The following is a 17,389-nucleotide window of genomic DNA, read 5'->3' on the forward strand; positions in this document are numbered from 1 at the left end:
GCAGCCCGGCACCTGCACACTGACATTTGCAAGACACAAAAACAAAAAACCACACAAAGAAAAACGTCCTGGGCGTAACAATCAATTCAAATAAGTAAAAATAAAAATAAAAAAGAATAACTATCGAATAGGAATATTCCTTAATTTCAGCCAAAACCCAGATTAAAAAATTAGGTCTTGAGCCATCTTTTTAAAACATGAACAGTCTCTGACTCTATGGACCACTGGCGAGGTCCATAAAAACTGAATGAAGCCTGAAGGATCTCAAGGTCTATGAGGGCTCATACCGTAAATCATATCAGATAGATATGGTGGCCCAAGACCATAAAAACATTTCTAAAATAAAAAAACTTTTTTTTTATTTTAGAAAAAAACACACACACACACCCAAGCTCGGAAGACCGTGCTATAAAAAAATAAAAATAATTCTTTTAATTCTAGCTGACTAGATCATTCTAACCTGCTAGAATTAAAAGCATGCATTAAAACCTCTGTGGTGGTTTTAATTTGTAGAAGTTATGTAATGTTCTGTAACTTGAGAAGCTTTCATTCTGCTATTTTAAGATTCTGTTCCAACAGATTCCAATGACAATATTTACACAGTTCTTTTTAGTTTTGGCTGGTACAATGTCAATTCTGTATTTGTCTTATCTGATCTATAGTGGCAGAAATTCAATAAATTACCTAAGAAAATGTTCTAAATAAGACTAGCGTCTCTGCATTAAAGGAATGAAGCCTTATTTATTTAGCTCTTATATGGATCTTTACAACTCCCTCAGGGGACCAAAGTGCTTTACAATAAAATGAAAGACAAAAGAAAATGTAAAATTTGGAAAAAAAAGGGTATGTTTTTAGTTGACATTTAAAACTGTTAAGGTCTGATATCATGCACAGTTCTGCAGGAATATTGTTCCATAACTAGTAGCTGGCCGGGTGGCAATGAAAAAGGCACAGTCACCCGCAGTGTTTCTGACATGTTTTCTCTGAATCTTATTTAAACATTGAGTTAAAACACTAATTTAACTCAGATTATCATTTGAGACTCAAACAATTACACTGCATGTAAAGATATATTCACAAATAGCTCACTTCCTTGCAAGGAACTCTAAGGTGTGTTTTACCGGCAACAGGACGAGGAAGGAGTGGCACAGAAACAAAAGTGAAACAAAAATTGCAAGTTGCTGTCACGGACAGTCAGATGAAGGAAAGCTCTTCTTTTCACTTTCTTTGATAAAATGGATGAATACCCACATCCTTTATTTTTTGAAGCCAGGGATCTGAGCAAGAAAGAAAAAGGAAAGATCCACCTATATTTTCAAAAAAAAAGGGATTCAGGAGGAGGTGACTGTAACGAGATACAGAAGATTGGAGACAATACGTATAAAATCTGTTTCAGGGCAAAAGAAGGTAAGCAAAGACAGCAACAAAAAAAAGGAAAAAAAAGTATTTTTGTGAGATTTTAGACTTTGCAGTGACCTTTCTCCTTCTGAAGATCGGGAAAGGGTTTTGCAAAGAAAGTCTCACACCATCTGTCTTCCTGATGGAGAACTGCATCTGACTGTGAGCTTAAGCAGCTCCCAACAGGCTTCAGATCATCCATCAACAAGTCATGGTCAGGTGAGCATAGATTTTTTAAAGAAAGTTAAGCTGCTACTTGACCTCCTGTGGTTTGAGATTAGCTACTGTACTGACAGATTCACAAGCTAAGACGGGTTTTGGGAATTCAGATGACTTAGTGGAAACCTAAAATTGTCCCTGTGTCACATCTTAAAATGCATTAAACTCATTTATTAATAATAGTTTAATAATAATACAGTTTCTTGGCTTGTTTTCCAAAATCTTGGCATTTTTTTAAATAACAGTTTGGAAAACATGACAAGAAATAAAATTATTATTTTCTCTTTTGTTCTGCAGGCACCAAACAAAGAAAAATAAAGCCATATTTAAAACTACATAAAAACACACAATTAATTTACCTTTTTCCGAACTAAAGCTAATATGGCTTTAAAAATGCTTTAGAATATGTATAAAAATTGCTGCGTCTTTGCCGGTCTTAGTAAAATTCAGAGATGTCCCATAGGACCTACTGTTTCCAGTTTCCTCTTGTTTTAATGTTTAACATTTCCTTTTAATATCTGGAAATTAATTTTATTTGTATTTGTATTTGTATTAATTTTTTTAAGTATTTTTCTACAGAAATAAGAAAAGCTAGGTAGTTCCCTGCTCCTCATAAAACCTTTATTAGTATTTGGACAACAAAAACGCATTTGAAAAACTCAAAGGTCAAAAATCAAACGTCATCATTCAATATAATCTCCTAATTTTCCAGTTTCTTATTGTGTTTAGTTTTTTAACATTTCATTTTGATTTCTGAAATTTTACTTTTGTTTTTCGAAACTTTTGATTATTATGTTTAGATTTCTGGAATTTGATTTTGATTCTAAAATGTCATGTTTTTTTTATTCTTGTGCTTTTTCAGTTGTCTTAAATTTGAGTGTATTTTGGATTGAGTGATTTGTCCGTGTGATCTGCACTTCAGGGCCACTGTACGGAACCCCTCTAATGTGCAATAACATGTCACTGTGGCCAGACTGACTGACCGCCATAGTTCTGTTAAGCCACAAAGGCATAAAGACTTCATGAGCTTTTTCACATATCGAACAAGCTCTATCAAAGAAATAAAACTTCATGGACCAAATACTGTAGCTGATGGTCTTTCAGGTTCCACAGGTCGCTCAAACAGAATTGCTTTTATGACAATTTGTATTGATGCCAGTCTGAATGCAAGGTTCAGGACTTGATCTGGACCAAATTAAACTGACTTTGTCCAGATTTTGTAGTCTGAATACCCCTTAGCTTGGATTCAGACTTAACTGTTTGAAAATATTTCCCCTGGAATCAGAATTTTTACAATAAATCTGATTAATAGGCCATTTTTCCTGAGATGTTAAGGTAGCTGCCTTTAAGCTTTTACCTAAAAATTCTACCTTTGACACACATACATGTGGATCTTCTCCTCAAAAAAAGTTTCAAATATTTAATGAAGACTATAAAATTTTTCTTAAATAGATTGATTATCTAATAAAGGTCATCTTGAGTAAAAAGGTCAATGTTCAAATGAAGACCAAATCCCCTTAAGCTATGATTACAGTTAAGTTTCAATTTTGTTATGTCAAGTCACAGCTATGCATCAACTACACAATTTTATAACAGACTAACATTTAAATATGTTAAAAAAATTTCTAAATAAAATGCTCACTTTTCTTTTCAGACATTCACCAAAGCAAACACAAAAGAACTTGAGAAAATTTTCCAACTTGAGACCTTCCTCCTGTTTTACCTGAGAGATTGCCCCCAAGCGTTGAAGTTTTTACAGAAGCAGCTCTCTACTATTGACTGCAGTGTGACGCTAGATTTTGAATCAGAGGAGGCAGTGGTGAAAGGAGATGTTGCAAAGGGACCAGGAGGAGCTGAAAAATGGGAGCATCAGGTTGATAAGATATTCATTGATCTCACTGAGAAATATACGTGCCATCATGTGTTTGAACCTAAACTAATCAAGAAGGTCCTGCAGGACCTTTCCCATGAGACTGATGATATACAAGTGTACTATGAGAAAGGTTATGTTGTGGTGGTGGGAGAGACTGATGAAGTGAAAGAGAAGGTTTCAGTTTTAGAGAAGGCCCTTTCAACCACCATGGAGCTACCAATCATGGAGAAACACCTCCAACTGATAGAAGAAGAGCTCAAAAGAGAAATGCAAGCTGATTCTCCAGAAGTTAAAATCACTACAGGTGCCAACGTGGTAATCTTGGAAGGTCCTAATGAGAAAGTAAAGTCAGGAGCTGCAAAGCTGGATGAAATGGTCAAAAAGATAAAGGAGAAGAGACTTCAGCTCCCTTTATGTCTGTCTGCCTTCATGAAAACCAGCAATGCCATCTCCAAGTACAAAGCTCGATTTAAGCAGAGTTTTAGAAGTCCTGTATCCCTGGAGCTGGATTCTGACCTGCGTCTGTCCAGTCTGTCCTCTGTTTCCCTTGAGGAGGCAGAGGCAGCACTTCTCAGAGAGATCGCTGTGATCAATGTTCAGCTGCCGGCAGCTGCCACTGTGACTCCAGAGCTGAAAAAAGTCTTTAACAAGGCCAAAGATGAGGCCAACTCTGTGGAGCTCAGAGTGGAGGTCAGCTCCATCCCAGGTGTCGACAAAAACACAGTGCAGCTAGTTGGCTACAGACAAGAAGTGATCAAACTTAAAGGGTTACTTGATGAATATCAGTTGAATCAAGCTCCAACTCAGGAGACCCTGAAACTGCCAGATCCAACTCTGGTGGACTGCTTTGAGGAAATTTTGAACAGGATTGGAGTGAAAATAACCAGTGTCACATTAGAGACCTCACACGTCCCATATCCATGTGTGGTTCTGTCTGGTCCCCGGGGGCAAGTCAAGGATCAACATCAGGTTCTCCAGTCTGTTTTAGCCAACCTTACAGTAGACTCTTTAGTTTTAAATGGGCCAGGGGCTCTGCGTTATTTCCAGGGAGATGGAAAAGTTAGCAAAAATTTGGTTGAGAATTCCAATGAGGTCCTTATCAGGACGCAGCAAGAAGTGGGCTCCCCAAATGTAAACACCCAACAGCTAGGCAGCAGCAGCACTACAAATGTGACATCACACAGACCATCCCATAACAGACAGAGCAGGAGCTTCGTTGGAAGTCCCACAGCCAACAAAATAAATCTAAGGATCAGGCTTTGCTGTCTGGAGGATGAACAGGTTTGGGTCATTTTCTTTTACCTTGCTGAACATCGTTGGCAAATTGCAACACTTGTGTTCACACACATTCTCATTTTTGTCACAGGTGAATGTCATTGTGGCTCCCATGGTTGCGAATCAGCTGACGTCAAATAATATCAGTAAATCCCTGCTTAGAAAAGCGGGCAGCACGCTTCAATCTCAGTTCTCAGCAGCAGCAACCTCTGTTCTCCACCCTGGAGACGTTCTTCAGGTTCCTGGACCTCCATCTCTGGGATGCTCCAAGATCTTCTTCATAGAGTGCTTGCCTTGGGATGGAGTTGGAGGACAAAGTGTACAGGTGAATTTCAATCATAAAGAGAAAAACCTCTCAAAATAATATTAGGGAGAATGGAGAATTCCATTTACCTGGTTAACACTGCCATTCTTGTTTACCCTTTTTTAACTATTCTCTTTTCTATTCCTTTTTTATTTATTTATTTATTTGTTTTTTATTTATTTAATTATTCATTCATTCATTCATTCATTCATTCATTCATTCATTCATTCATTCATTCATTCATTCATTCATTCATTCATTTATTTATTCTTTTAAATGTTTGTTTTAATCTTTGTGAGTTGTCTGATGAGTGTGTGGAGCAGTGGCCTCCCATGTAATTTCCCACGGGATCAATAAAGTATCTATCTATTTACAGTAATTGAAATATGAAAAGCATTAAAGTAGCACTTGGTCATCTTTTTATCTATTTTGATACTGTTCTTAGTGGTTTTTAAATTATGATTGTGCCAAAAATTTAGCCAAAACCCCCCCAAAAACCTGTGAATTTTTGACATAGTTTCTGCAGGGCAGCAGTAGTTTGTCAGAAATTCTCCTCTGAGTTCTGGGCGTTACACTTTTTACAACTGCATTTTTCGTCTGCTCCTAATTCACCACTATTTTTTAATAAATAAACAAGCTTAATTTTCTGTCCTCCATCATGAGAAAAATGCCACAAGAACATGTTAAAAACACCAAAAACACAATTTTCGTTGGAGTGGGTCTTGAAAGTACTCAAATGTTAAACAGTGAAGCTCAGACTGATGCATATTAGAGGGACTGAGCTTCCATTTATTCAGCTGAAGAGTAATTTTCAGTACAGAAAATTACTGAACATTAATGGAAAGAAAAAAAACAGTGAATTTTAATTTAGATCATTGCTGCATAGTTGCTTTAATAGTACAAGGCTTAATCACAAACAGCTGTTGGAGGTAATCTTAGTATAAGCAGGTAAAATAGAGAAAATTTTCCTTCAGTGTTCAGGCAAATTGCATAGAAATTAAGCAGGAAGTTACAGCTGATAGCAGGGAGCTGCCAATGAACCTTCTAGGAAGTTCATTATAAACAGTCAAAAACAACACTCTTTGTCAGTCTGGATGGTTATCATTATTATCTGAACATATAAGACAAACATATTTTCTAGATGACAAATTTCCTTTTTCCACAAAACACATTTGTTTTTTTGCAATCAATAACGTGTGTTATTATTAATCTTTTTGTTCAAATATGATTATTGCAATTATCCCATTTTCAAACGCAACTGTGTGTCACCTTTGACTTGTAGGCTCTAAGCAAAGGGCTGCAGAAGTGTTTTGACCTCTGTGTACAGCAAGGATATGGCTCAGTTGCCATACCAATAATTGGACATGGAATTGTTCTAAAGTACCCTCAAATAGAAGCTATTAAAGTGCTGACAGAGAAGATTAACGAGTTTGGATTATCTGCAACTTCAGGATCTCTCTACAGCATCAACATTGTGATCCATCCTGATTATCGTGACTCTGATAAGGTTTGCTTTTAGTTCCACTTTTAAGTGCTCTACAGAATTTAAACAGACTATTTAGAATCGCTAATGTTTACTTTTGCTGTTTTCTTTGACAGGCTTACCATGAGGTGCACAAAAAGCTCTGCTCAAGTATGAATCATGCAGGTGAAGGTAAATCAGATCTCATAACCTTTTATGAAATACACCAAGGTAAAACTGCCAAGATCTTAATAAGTAATGTAAAGGTAAACTATCAAATGTTTACCTTTTTAGTAAAATGTTTATTAATCAGAATGAATACTTGTTTAAAATGTGTCAAACTGGTGCTATTCTTTGCAGCAATATTCAAGTCCCTCACCAGTGACCTTGATGAATTCATCATGGCTTTGGGAGGAAAGGTTCAACTGCACCTTGTGTTTGGGGACATCACCAACGAAACTACAGACGTTGTGGTGAACACAACAGACTTCACCAATTTTCACAATGGTATTTGAAGATATCTAGAGCAGGTTTATGTTTCTCTCATTGATTGCAAATGAGAACTACATTGAGTGTGGTGTCACCCACAGAAAATGACTTGTGTCTGGCTCCAACAAAATAAAATCAATTGAGTCGCCATTTTTTCGCGATACGGCCATCGCCATGTTGAAACCAGAACTCATCATTAAGCAGTGATTGGTCTGACCTGGTCCAAGTCAATGCTTCCATGGAAACCACTTTCACCAATCCAGACTTAGCTTGTTGGAATGCCGCACCTCTACCTCTTAAAAGCAGGCTCAGAAGAATCTGTCAATCAAACGCTGCAAACACTTGCTGCAAAAGGTTGGCCAGATTATAACTTGAATGACTTTCAATAAAGAAGTATTATGACAAATATTATTAACAAGAACATGTTCAGAAAAGGTCTCACAACAAGAATGACTGTTCTGACAAATAGAATGACTGATTATAGCTGTTTATTTCTCTATAGAGGTCTATGGGATTTTGGCTACTTGGGGTCAGTGGGTACTTCCTGTTGGAACGCCATGGGGGAGGAATCACTCATTCCAGTTCTCATATACAGTCAAGAGTTTTCCATTGAATCTTTTGCCTGCTCTGTTTTTTGTTTAATTTCAAAGTATATTTTTTGAAAGTGCAAAATACACATTTTAACATGTAGTTGTAAAGTGATACCTGACAAAAATGTTCCCTCGCGTTTTCTAAGGTGCCAATGAAAAGTCACATATCAGTCATAAGCATCAACAGGCCCCCATCAGATTGTAGTTAAAGAATTTGAACTAAAAACTCCTGACTGCAGTGTTTTCCCCAAACATGTGGAAGCCAGCTAGTAGTTGCCAACATCAGCATGATTTATGCAGACACATTCCAATGTCATACAAAAACACTTGCAAGGGAAATGTTATTGAAGACCATTACCGGTATGTAAAAATGCAGTGCATCAAGTGGGACTAGTCCTATTGTCTCCAGTACACTAGGAGACACAGTTTCTCTTTGAAAATGATAAAGTCTTTGGTGTCTACGATCACATGAATCTTTTCATCACTTAGAGGGGGTGTGCAAAGACATCCTAACAGTGGCTGGACCGCAGGTGGAGGCAGAACTGAAAGCAGGTCAGAAAGGAGAACAACACCACACTGTCAACAAGAAAGTGCATATCAACAACTGATTTCTATTTTGTGTGTTTTTTATGCAGCCAAAGTGAACTGTGGAGACATTTTTGTGACCCAGTCTGGGCTCTTCCCTTGTAAAGCGTTTTTTCATGTTTGTGGTGAAAAAGATTCAAATCTCATTGAGAAACTTGTAGGCAACATCATAAATCAATGTGAGAACTCTGGGTTTGAATCTGTGGCCATTCCTGCAATCTGTGCTGGTATGTATATTGATGTCTGTGAGCTTTATTTAGTTTGAAATCAAAAACAATTTTTAAGTTCATGGAGATTGAAATGTGTGCAGGGGCTGGAGGGTTGGACCCTGGTGTTGTAGCAGGTGCAGTCCTCCGTGGAATCAAAACTGCAACGTCATCCAGGAATCTTAGCAAACTCACCTGCATCCATCTTGTCCTGATTAGGATGAAGGTTTTCCTAGTGTTCAAAGAGGAAGCAACACAGATGTTTTCCTCTGTTATTAAGAGAGGTAACTTCTTCCTCTATTTTTCAAGTGTTTCCTTTACTTGAAGATTTTCACTGACGTGGTTTATTTCTCTAGCTGTGTCAGCACCTTTGATGCATCAAGTACAACCTCAATCACCTCCTCAGTTCAAAGATTTGAAACTTACTTTCAAAAGTTCAGGAAGTCAGCAGTCCACCTTCAAGTTCATTGGTCTTGGTAGAGATAAAGTTGATGCTGCCATGAAAAATCTAAAGAGCCTGTATGAGGCTCAGTGTTCCACTCAAACCATCAGCAAAGAAGACATGAAGGTCCTCACCCAGGAAGACATTACGGCCTTTAAGCAGCTGGTTGAGTCTGAGGGTCTATTTATGAAGGAGGACCCATCAGGTGGCCTAACAGTGACTGGACTGAAAGATGGAGTCAACCAGTTGATGTTGATGATTCAGTCCTGTCTGCAAGGCAGATTGAGAATAAAGGTGAGAGTCACAGAGGAGGAAGATTTGTATAATCGCATAATGTGGTGCATCTTGGACCAAAACGGCATCTGGCAAAGACTTCCAAAAGTAGCGAACTACGATCTGGAAAAGAAGGATATAGCAGAAGGAATAGTGGATGCACAGAATGTCACATGGCAAGTAAATCTGCAGGAGATGACAGCAACTGCAACTGGTCAGAAGACCAAACTGAAGCGTCTTGAAAATCGAATGGGTGAGAGAAACAAAAAATAAAAACAATGCCATGCAAATGATTTGATACCTTGCTGTTGTACTTAGACATGTAATCCAGTTTTTGTTTGTTTGTGAGCCTTTGTTTCTGATTCATTTAATCAATTTCAGACTTTAGCTTTCCTCTATACTGGGATAGCATGACTGCAAATGAGTCCATTACAGCGGTTCCACTAAAGCAATCCTCTGCAGAGTACAAGGTTGTGAAGGAGGCTTTTAAAAGGACTGCAAAACAGACTGTAAAAAAGGTTAGTGACTGTCCAAGAGCATATATCAAACTCTGACCTTCTACTCATACAATTACATTAAAATAAAGTTTGTAATAAAGTCTTCAAGATTTAACAGTAAAAAAAAACACGATCTAATCTAAATCTTAACAGCAATTTAATGAATAACTAATGATAAACTTGGTTTGTAGATGATTAGATATGCTACATTTAACTTTTAGGTTAAAATAATCTTTTAAATCATAAACAACCCCTAATATTTGATTGTCTTGAAAATACACATTTCAGTTTGTTTCACTTCAATAAATAATTAAGTAAGCAGATTTGAATGTTTTGTCAATGTTCAACAACTAATAAAATGCCATGAAAAAGTCTCAGGTGATGTAAATATGGGCCAAGGCTGGCCAACCCTTGTGACATATCTTTAGGTTTTCATAACAATCATGTAGGTTTAAAAATGATGATTTATATTTACTTTTTTACTCAAATACTTGATTTTTCCTTAATAATTGTTTGCCCACTTTTAACAACTGCTTCTTGGGAAACTATCAAGACATTTTTCATGTAACTGAATAATTTTCAAATCAACAGTTTGTTTCTTGATACAATTTTAAGTTGCCAGATGCTTTTTGTCCCAAATTTTTTCTGTTAGATCGAGCGCTTACAGAACATTCATCTGCGACGGGCCTATGAAGCACAAAAGAAACACATAGCCCATAAGAATGCAAAGCTTGGAGGAGCAGGGGAAAAGACTCTTTTTCACGGGACAACACATGAAAACTGTGACTCCATCATGAAAACTGGGTTCAACAGGCGCTTCGCAGGACAAAATGGTAATTCTCCCTTTAAAAGTCCTTATATCCATGCATTCTGTTATTGATTCTAGTTCTTACTGTAAAAAATGATCAGTGTTTTTTTGCAACCATGTCATGGTTTAATAGTAATGGATAGAAAAGCAAGTCTCTTAACAAAACCTGCACAAAACTGGAACTTTCAAAGCAGCAAATGGGGGATAAATCAAATGCAGTTACAAATGTGACTTCTGTTCCATGTTCCAGCAACGGCATATGGGGAAGGAACCTACTTTGCTGTAAATGCCTCCTACTCAGCACAAAGCACTTACTCCAAGCCAGGTGCTGACGGTTCTCAGCTGATGTTTGCAGCTCTGGTGCTGACTGGCGTCTACGATCAGGGCCAAAGTGGCATAAAGGTGCCTCCACCACGCAATGCTCAACAACCCCATGAACGTTATGACAGCGTGGTGGACAATCTGAGCAATCCTAACATGTATGTTGTGTTCCATGATGACCAAGCCTATCCAGATTATCTCATCACCTTCAAGTAAGAGTTGATCAATTTTTTTTTCTTTTAACTATTTGCAAAACAAATTAGAAAATGTCTTTTATTAAGATTAAAATATACTCATAAATAATACAAATAATTTTGTGAAAAAAACTAAAAAATATAAGCTTTTACCTTTCAACCAATTCAAAAGATTTTTTTTGTAAAATCTTGCTTTTTTTCCTTTTGATCACTATTGATTGTTTTCATTGTATGTGTTTATTTCTTGTTATTCTGAAAAAATAATGTTTGTATAAATTAAAGTTTGGACTTCATTGAAAAAAGGGTTTTCAACTCCATAAGTTGTTAAACTTCTTCCAAAGCCCTTTTTGAACTTTGCATATTGGGATTTATTAAACTTCTTTTTGTAAAGCTTGATTTGTATTTTGTCATTTCGAAATAAAAAAAAAAAAGTTATGGCCAATATTTCTTGGAAAACACTTGTTCTGAGCTTTGAAGTAACAAATACTTCATATTAAAGTAGATTTTTAATTTTTGTTAAAATCATTAATGAATGCTGTGAAATCTAATTATGTTCCCTTATTAACTCCATACTTATTGTCCCACTGGTAGATGATGGTCATGATACCTCTAACCTCTACACACTCTACCCGCATTCATGATCACAGTACATCTCCCCTTATCCGCTGGTAAAATGTTGATACTGTGGTCCTTCCCCAGGGCTGTCAAGGCCTTTCTTTCATCTGACAAAGATTGGAAGGTGGTGGTTTGGCACTGGACAGTGCAGCCGAAATTTTGAGTCGTAATTCTTCAGCTAGAGATCCAGTCAAATTGTTCCTCTTTATGGCATGATTGGATGTAACCGAGAAATTCAGCCCCTTGGATAATACCTCTTTCTCCGTTTGAGTCAGCTCGCGGTTTTGAAATATTCTCAATCGACTTCTCTCTATCAATCAGTGCCATGGTGTGGTTTCCTCTACTCTCCCTGTTGAGCCTGTCCTTAGGAATCTGTTGTTGATTTGTGAGAATCTGAAATTTCTTGATTTGCCGTTGCTTGCTTTTATTGTGTTGTGCCAGTTGTGCCGTCTGGGTGAAACCGACAATCTTCTCAAAGACTTCTTCAGTAACAGTTGCGGCCAAATTGTCCTGTAGATTCTTCATTTTACCTTTCAGGTTGTTAACGATTAAATACGTCTGTCTGATCCTGTCCTTTAAAAATTGGGTCCTGGCTCTGTGCATGATGTTCTCAGCTCTGTGTCATTTAACCAGTTTGCCCATCATTAGGCTTTTGGGTATCACGTTGCTTTGTCTGCATCTCATGTTGAACCTGAGGTGGTTCTTGTAGTCCGCCAATTTCCTAGCTGTCTTCTCCAATTCACATGTTGGACTGTTGGACAGTGGACTGCGACCAGGTGAGTAACCGAAGAGATTTTTTCATAGGAGGAACAACGAACTGGCGACGAAGGATGATCCAGAAGCTCCTTAGGCTGCAGGGTTGATGAGGTAAGTGGGAACAGCTGGTCTCGTCCAAGGCAGAGCAGGCGGGGGAGGGGGAGAGTAACTGACAGTGGCGCCATGACAGTACCCCCCCTCAACGACCGCCACCCGGTGGTCCAAGGCGACGGTCAGGATGAGCGTGGTAGAAATCATCGATGGGGGTATGGTCCAGAATGAGGGAACGGGAGATCCACGAACGTTCCTCTGGACCATACCCCTCCCAATCCACCAGGAACTGAACACCCCGCCCACGGCGCCGGACATCCAAAATCCTGCTGACGGTGAAGGCAGGCGCGCCGTCGATGGTACGGGCGGGCGGAGGGGAAGCGGACGGCGGACAAAGTGGACTCTCGGTGACAGGCTTATTTTGAGACATGTGAAACATGGGGTGAATCTTGAGATGCTTGGCACTACGAAGATGGGCCAGGTTTTTTGTGGTCAGTCCACACAATGAATTGTTGTTCCGCTCCCTCCAGCCAGTGGCGCCATTATTCCAGTGCGAGCTTGATGGCCAATAACTCCTGGTTGCCCACGTTGTAGTTTTGCCCTGCAGGGCTTAGTTTACCGGAAAAGAAAGCGCATGGTTTGAGTTTACCTGAGCCCTTCTCACGTTGAGATAAAACAGCCCCCACACCAGAATCTGAGGCGTCTACCTCCACTATAAACTGCTTGGTGACGTCGGGTTGAATGAGAATGGGAGCTGACACAAACAGGGACTTGAGTTCATTGAACCGGGTTCCAGGTGAAGGGACGGTTGATGGAGGTTAGCTGTACGAGATTTAAAGTCGTACATTTACAAGTAAAAAAACTTGTAAATTTATGAGTTGAAAGTCGAAGTAAGAATATACAGTACGGCATGTGAACGCAGCAGAGCAGACTGACTACACTTAGTTGAACAGGTAAGCTGAATGTTTACTGCTGATGTTAAAAATGTTTGGAAGCTCCTTTGTTCAATTTATGATTTGTTAATGTTTTTTTTATTGATGGGTGGCTCTTTCTCTCGTAAAGTTATAACTTACAAGTTGTAATTAAAAAAAATTGTTTGTAACCTGGCCCTAAAACTCTGTTGTACTTTTTTAATGCTATCTTTATTTAAAAGAAAAATGTATGTTTGTTGTGCTGTTTTTTGACATTTTTGTTATATTGGAGTAGCTTTTTAAAAAATTGTTGCATTAGTTACTGTTTCGTTGTTACTATTATTGTATTATGCCATTACTAATATACATCTTGTATAGTTGGTACATGTTCAGTTCAGATTGTTACGATTAGTAAACAAACATTTTTCTTTGTCAAAAGTTTCTGATAAAAAAATGACAAAAAATTGTGTATTTCCAAAGATTTTCTATAATCAAACACATAAAAAATGTATCAGCATCAGCATCGATCGATACCCATATTCCTAGTATCACCCACCCCTATTTAGAAGGGCAAAATGTATCTAAATATTGCAACAGTTAACAGAACTACTACAATAGTCAAGTTAAAGCTGGCAACATATAGTGGCCTAAATTATTCACTAAAAATAAATAAACAAAAATAAATATTGCTGTATTGAAGTTAGCAATAATAAAGTGTTTTAATCTGAGTTCAAATGAAGGGGCAGTGTGCTGTCTAATGGATGCAAATATTATAATGCTTCAAATATCAGCAGTTCTGTGTTATGTGCTTTATCCTTTCTTCCTTTTTTTTATTTGTGTTGCTAATATTTTTAGTTGTGTTTTATTAGCTGTGCTGTCATTGTAATTATGTTTAGGTGGTAAAAAAAATCCTTTTAGAAACTCACTCAGACCACTCAAAGAAGGACTGGCCAACTGGGCATTCACAAAAAGCATGCTGTTATAGAATGATCTTGGTGACAGTTCCATCATTTCATTTTTTTAGTTGAACTGTTCACACATCACTCTACTAGACACATAAGCTTAAAGAAATACCAGAAATGAAAGAGTAGCAAGTGCAGTTTATAAAAGTGGAGCATTCAAATAAAGATTACAGGGTAGCAAGAGAAGCTGGAAAAATTAATCAACTGAAATTGTTTATGTTCAGTTACTCTTGTTCAATTCTTACATGTTTCATGTGATTACCTCCCGTTCACAGGTTTGGTCACAAAAAAGAGATATTGTATCTTCCTTTATTGATACACAAAGTACATGGAACAAGAATGTTGATCTGTAATTTATAGAATTTATTTTGCATTTTTCTAATTTTAAGGTTGGAAGTTAATTGTTTGCATCTACACTTTAAAATAAAAATATGGAACAATAGGACACTAAAATTGTCACCCAAAGTGAGCGACCTTGGGAGCATTTCGGGCAGGCAACTCAGGCAGGCTTTTCCTTAGGCCACTCCCCTAGGGTGGGTCAGTTAATCAACTCACCTGTGCAGCATCCTATTTAAGTCCAGGTGTGCAAGTTGTTCATCCTTCTTTACTGCAGCACTGCGTTTTCTTCAACACCTGGTCTGGTTTCCGCTGTGTGGGCTTTCATTCGGTGCTGGCTTTGTTGTGGTGGCTCTTTGTTTGGTTTCTTTTCTGTTGAAGCTTTGCACATTTTCTAGTTTAACCTGCATTTGGATTGGTCAGTTATGGGCTTGTCTCTAGTGATGGGACGATGATACCTCAAGGAGTGTATTGACACACTAAACAAACTGTGTCGGCACTGTATTGATATTGTGTTGGTCACCCATAGTGACCCCTGCAGTAGTTATCAAATCATTGCAGGTAAATAAATTGTTCGTGTAAATGCTAAAACTGAGTTGGTATGTAAAATATAGCAAATTAGAGTGAAGATTCAGAATTACAATTTTTTTTAACTTATGTGCACATTTGTCAACTTAACTGTTAAATCATATGAAATAAAAGACAAAAGTGATTAGTTCATGATTTTTTATTCAGAAACAAAAGTTTTTGGAGTGTCTTTGCTCCAAGGCGATTTCTCCTCTTACACACCAGCTCTCCAGCCTTGGAAAATACTCTTTCGCATGGTACAGAGTTTTAAATGCAAGTTGATGAAGGTGTGGGTATATTTCCTGGTTCCATTTCCAATATTGCAAAGGATCTTGGTTTCTGGGTGTGTTTGTTTCTGCCAGGTAGCGTTGGACTTCAATAATGGAGTCAGCTGTTGCGTTCCTCGTTTTCTGGGTCTCTGCAACCTCCAGATCTAAAGTTTTCCAGAGACTGTGCCCTAAAAAAATAGTTAATCATTACTTTATTATCACATGGTATATATCATATCACAAAGTGCCACAAAAATGTATTTTCATACCTGAACTGGGTTCTGACCCATGTAAAGAGCTAGGCTCTTCTTCTCTTGGGTCAGGCTCTTGGCTCCTCATTTCTTCTGCACATTCTGACTGCAGTCTCTTCACCGCTTCCCTTGCCTTTTGCTGGCTAACAAATCCATTCTTTTTAAATCTGGGATCTAACAGAGTTGCCAGAGTCATCACACTGAGAGATTCCATGCCGCAAATGGCGTCAGTTAGCCGCTTCCTCAGGTTTTCAGCCAGTTGCTGAGCAGCTGTTTTTGTACCTGTTGTGGCCTGACGCTGAAGCTCAATGTGGAGCATTCTCATCATGGGAATGACCTTCGACCCAGAGACCCTGTTTTCCTCAGACAGTTCTCTTGTAGCTTTGTCAAAAGGAGCAAGAACCCTGAGCATCTCTTCAATGATCTGACATTCTTCTGGAGTTATGTCAGGTTTTGATGAGGCCAGTGACACCCAGACTGCCTCCTTCTGCTCAGTCATTCTTTCAAACATTTGGTAGGTACTGTTCCATCGTGTTGGCACCTCGTTTATTCATTTATGGCCCGGTGTTCCCAACTGTTGCTGTATTTGAGTGAGCTTCTCTTTAGCTGTCACGCTCGATCGAAAGTATGTCACAATGTGTCGTGTTTTGTTGCGTATTTCAGTTATTGTTGGGATTTGATCACATGATTTTCTCACAATTAAATTTAGGGAAGGGGCTATACAAATGGTGTGCCGTATTTGCAGCATTCGAGCGCATGCAGTCATGTTTGCTGCTGCATCAGTGACAAGACACCTGACCTTTCCTGCTATGCCCCACTCCTCCATGAGGCTCCTTTTAACCATGGCAATGTTGTTCATGGCTTTCTTTGTCCACATAGTGGCCAGTAACAGCTAGATATGCCTCCATATTCATAGACGTCCACATATCAGCTGTTAAAGTAACAGCAACGGCACTCTGGAGGTCCTTTTTGGTTTTCTCCTTTTCCTCATTTTATCTCTGGCTCACCAAGTCCTTGATGGTCTGAAAATAACCATACAATTACACCAATAAAAAATAGTTATATAGTTAGTACAAACACATAATACAAATCCTTAAACATACCTTCCTGCTTGTTAGAGCATACAAGGGTAAAATACGTTTCTGGAGCTCCCTGAATCCCTCGTTTTCACCAAAGCTGAGTGGCTGATGAAGTCTTTGATCATCATATTGACCCCTGCCTCATCCACTGCTTGCTTGTTAGGAACTGCAAGCCAAAAGGAACTATTTTGTCAAAAGCTTAATAAAAGGACTGTAATTTTTACAAACAATATCAAATAGACACAAGACGACATGGTGTAGTGGTTAGCACTGTCGCCTCACAGCAAGAGAATTGAAGGTTTGATACCAGGCCTGGAGCATTTCTGTTTGCATGCATGTTTTTTTTTTTTAGCACAATTTTTAGAGAGAATGTCAACATACCTGGGGTACTCTCACGAGTAGCTGCCAATTCTTCATTGCCATGCCGAGCTCTATAATGCCTCAGCATTGATGAAGTGCTCTTATTGATATAAGATAGCTCTGTGGAGCAGAGCCGACACTTCACCTACAATAACATAAAAAGTTAATTTAAACAATTCAAACCTCTTACCAGAACATTGCATTCACTTGTTAAAAAAAATAGACACCCTATCTCATGATTACGAGATCAGGATCTCATAATCACATGATAACATGAATAAAGCAACTGTAAGGCT

General features: G+C 38.2%; 1 protein-coding gene across 1 annotated transcript; it reads left to right on the plus strand.

Annotated features, from left to right (window-relative positions):
- Positions 1-1,118: 1,118 nt before the first annotated feature.
- On the plus strand, positions 1,119-11,332 carry LOC105356433 (protein mono-ADP-ribosyltransferase PARP14). Its single transcript, XM_011487586.4, has 14 exons — positions 1,119-1,407; positions 1,493-1,617; positions 3,272-4,771; positions 4,857-5,090; positions 6,352-6,576; positions 6,669-6,723; positions 6,892-7,038; positions 8,100-8,162; positions 8,246-8,422; positions 8,506-8,685; positions 8,758-9,369; positions 9,498-9,634; positions 10,266-10,446; positions 10,672-11,332. The coding sequence occupies exons 1-14, from the start codon at positions 1,236-1,238 to the stop codon at positions 10,956-10,958; spliced, it is 4,095 nt and encodes a 1,364-aa protein (XP_011485888.1). The 5' UTR covers positions 1,119-1,235; the 3' UTR covers positions 10,959-11,332.
- The last annotated feature ends 6,057 nt before the right edge of the window (positions 11,333-17,389 follow it).

Source organism: Oryzias latipes, chromosome 18 (genome assembly GCF_053564925.1).
Source record: "Oryzias latipes strain Hd-rR chromosome 18, Olatipes_Hd-rR_3.1".
Taxonomy (NCBI): domain Eukaryota; kingdom Metazoa; phylum Chordata; class Actinopteri; order Beloniformes; family Adrianichthyidae; genus Oryzias; species Oryzias latipes.

Coding starts and splice junctions, on each gene's coding strand:
- LOC105356433 (XM_011487586.4), top strand. CDS start 1,236: ATGGATGAATACCCACATCCTTTATTTTTTGAAGCCAGGGATCTGAGC. Junction 5,091..6,351: donor TTGGAGGACAAAGTGTACAG/GTGAATTTCAAT, acceptor TTTGACTTGTAG/GCTCTAAGCAAAGGGCTGCA. Junction 8,423..8,505: donor CATTCCTGCAATCTGTGCTG/GTATGTATATTG, acceptor AAATGTGTGCAG/GGGCTGGAGGGTTGGACCCT.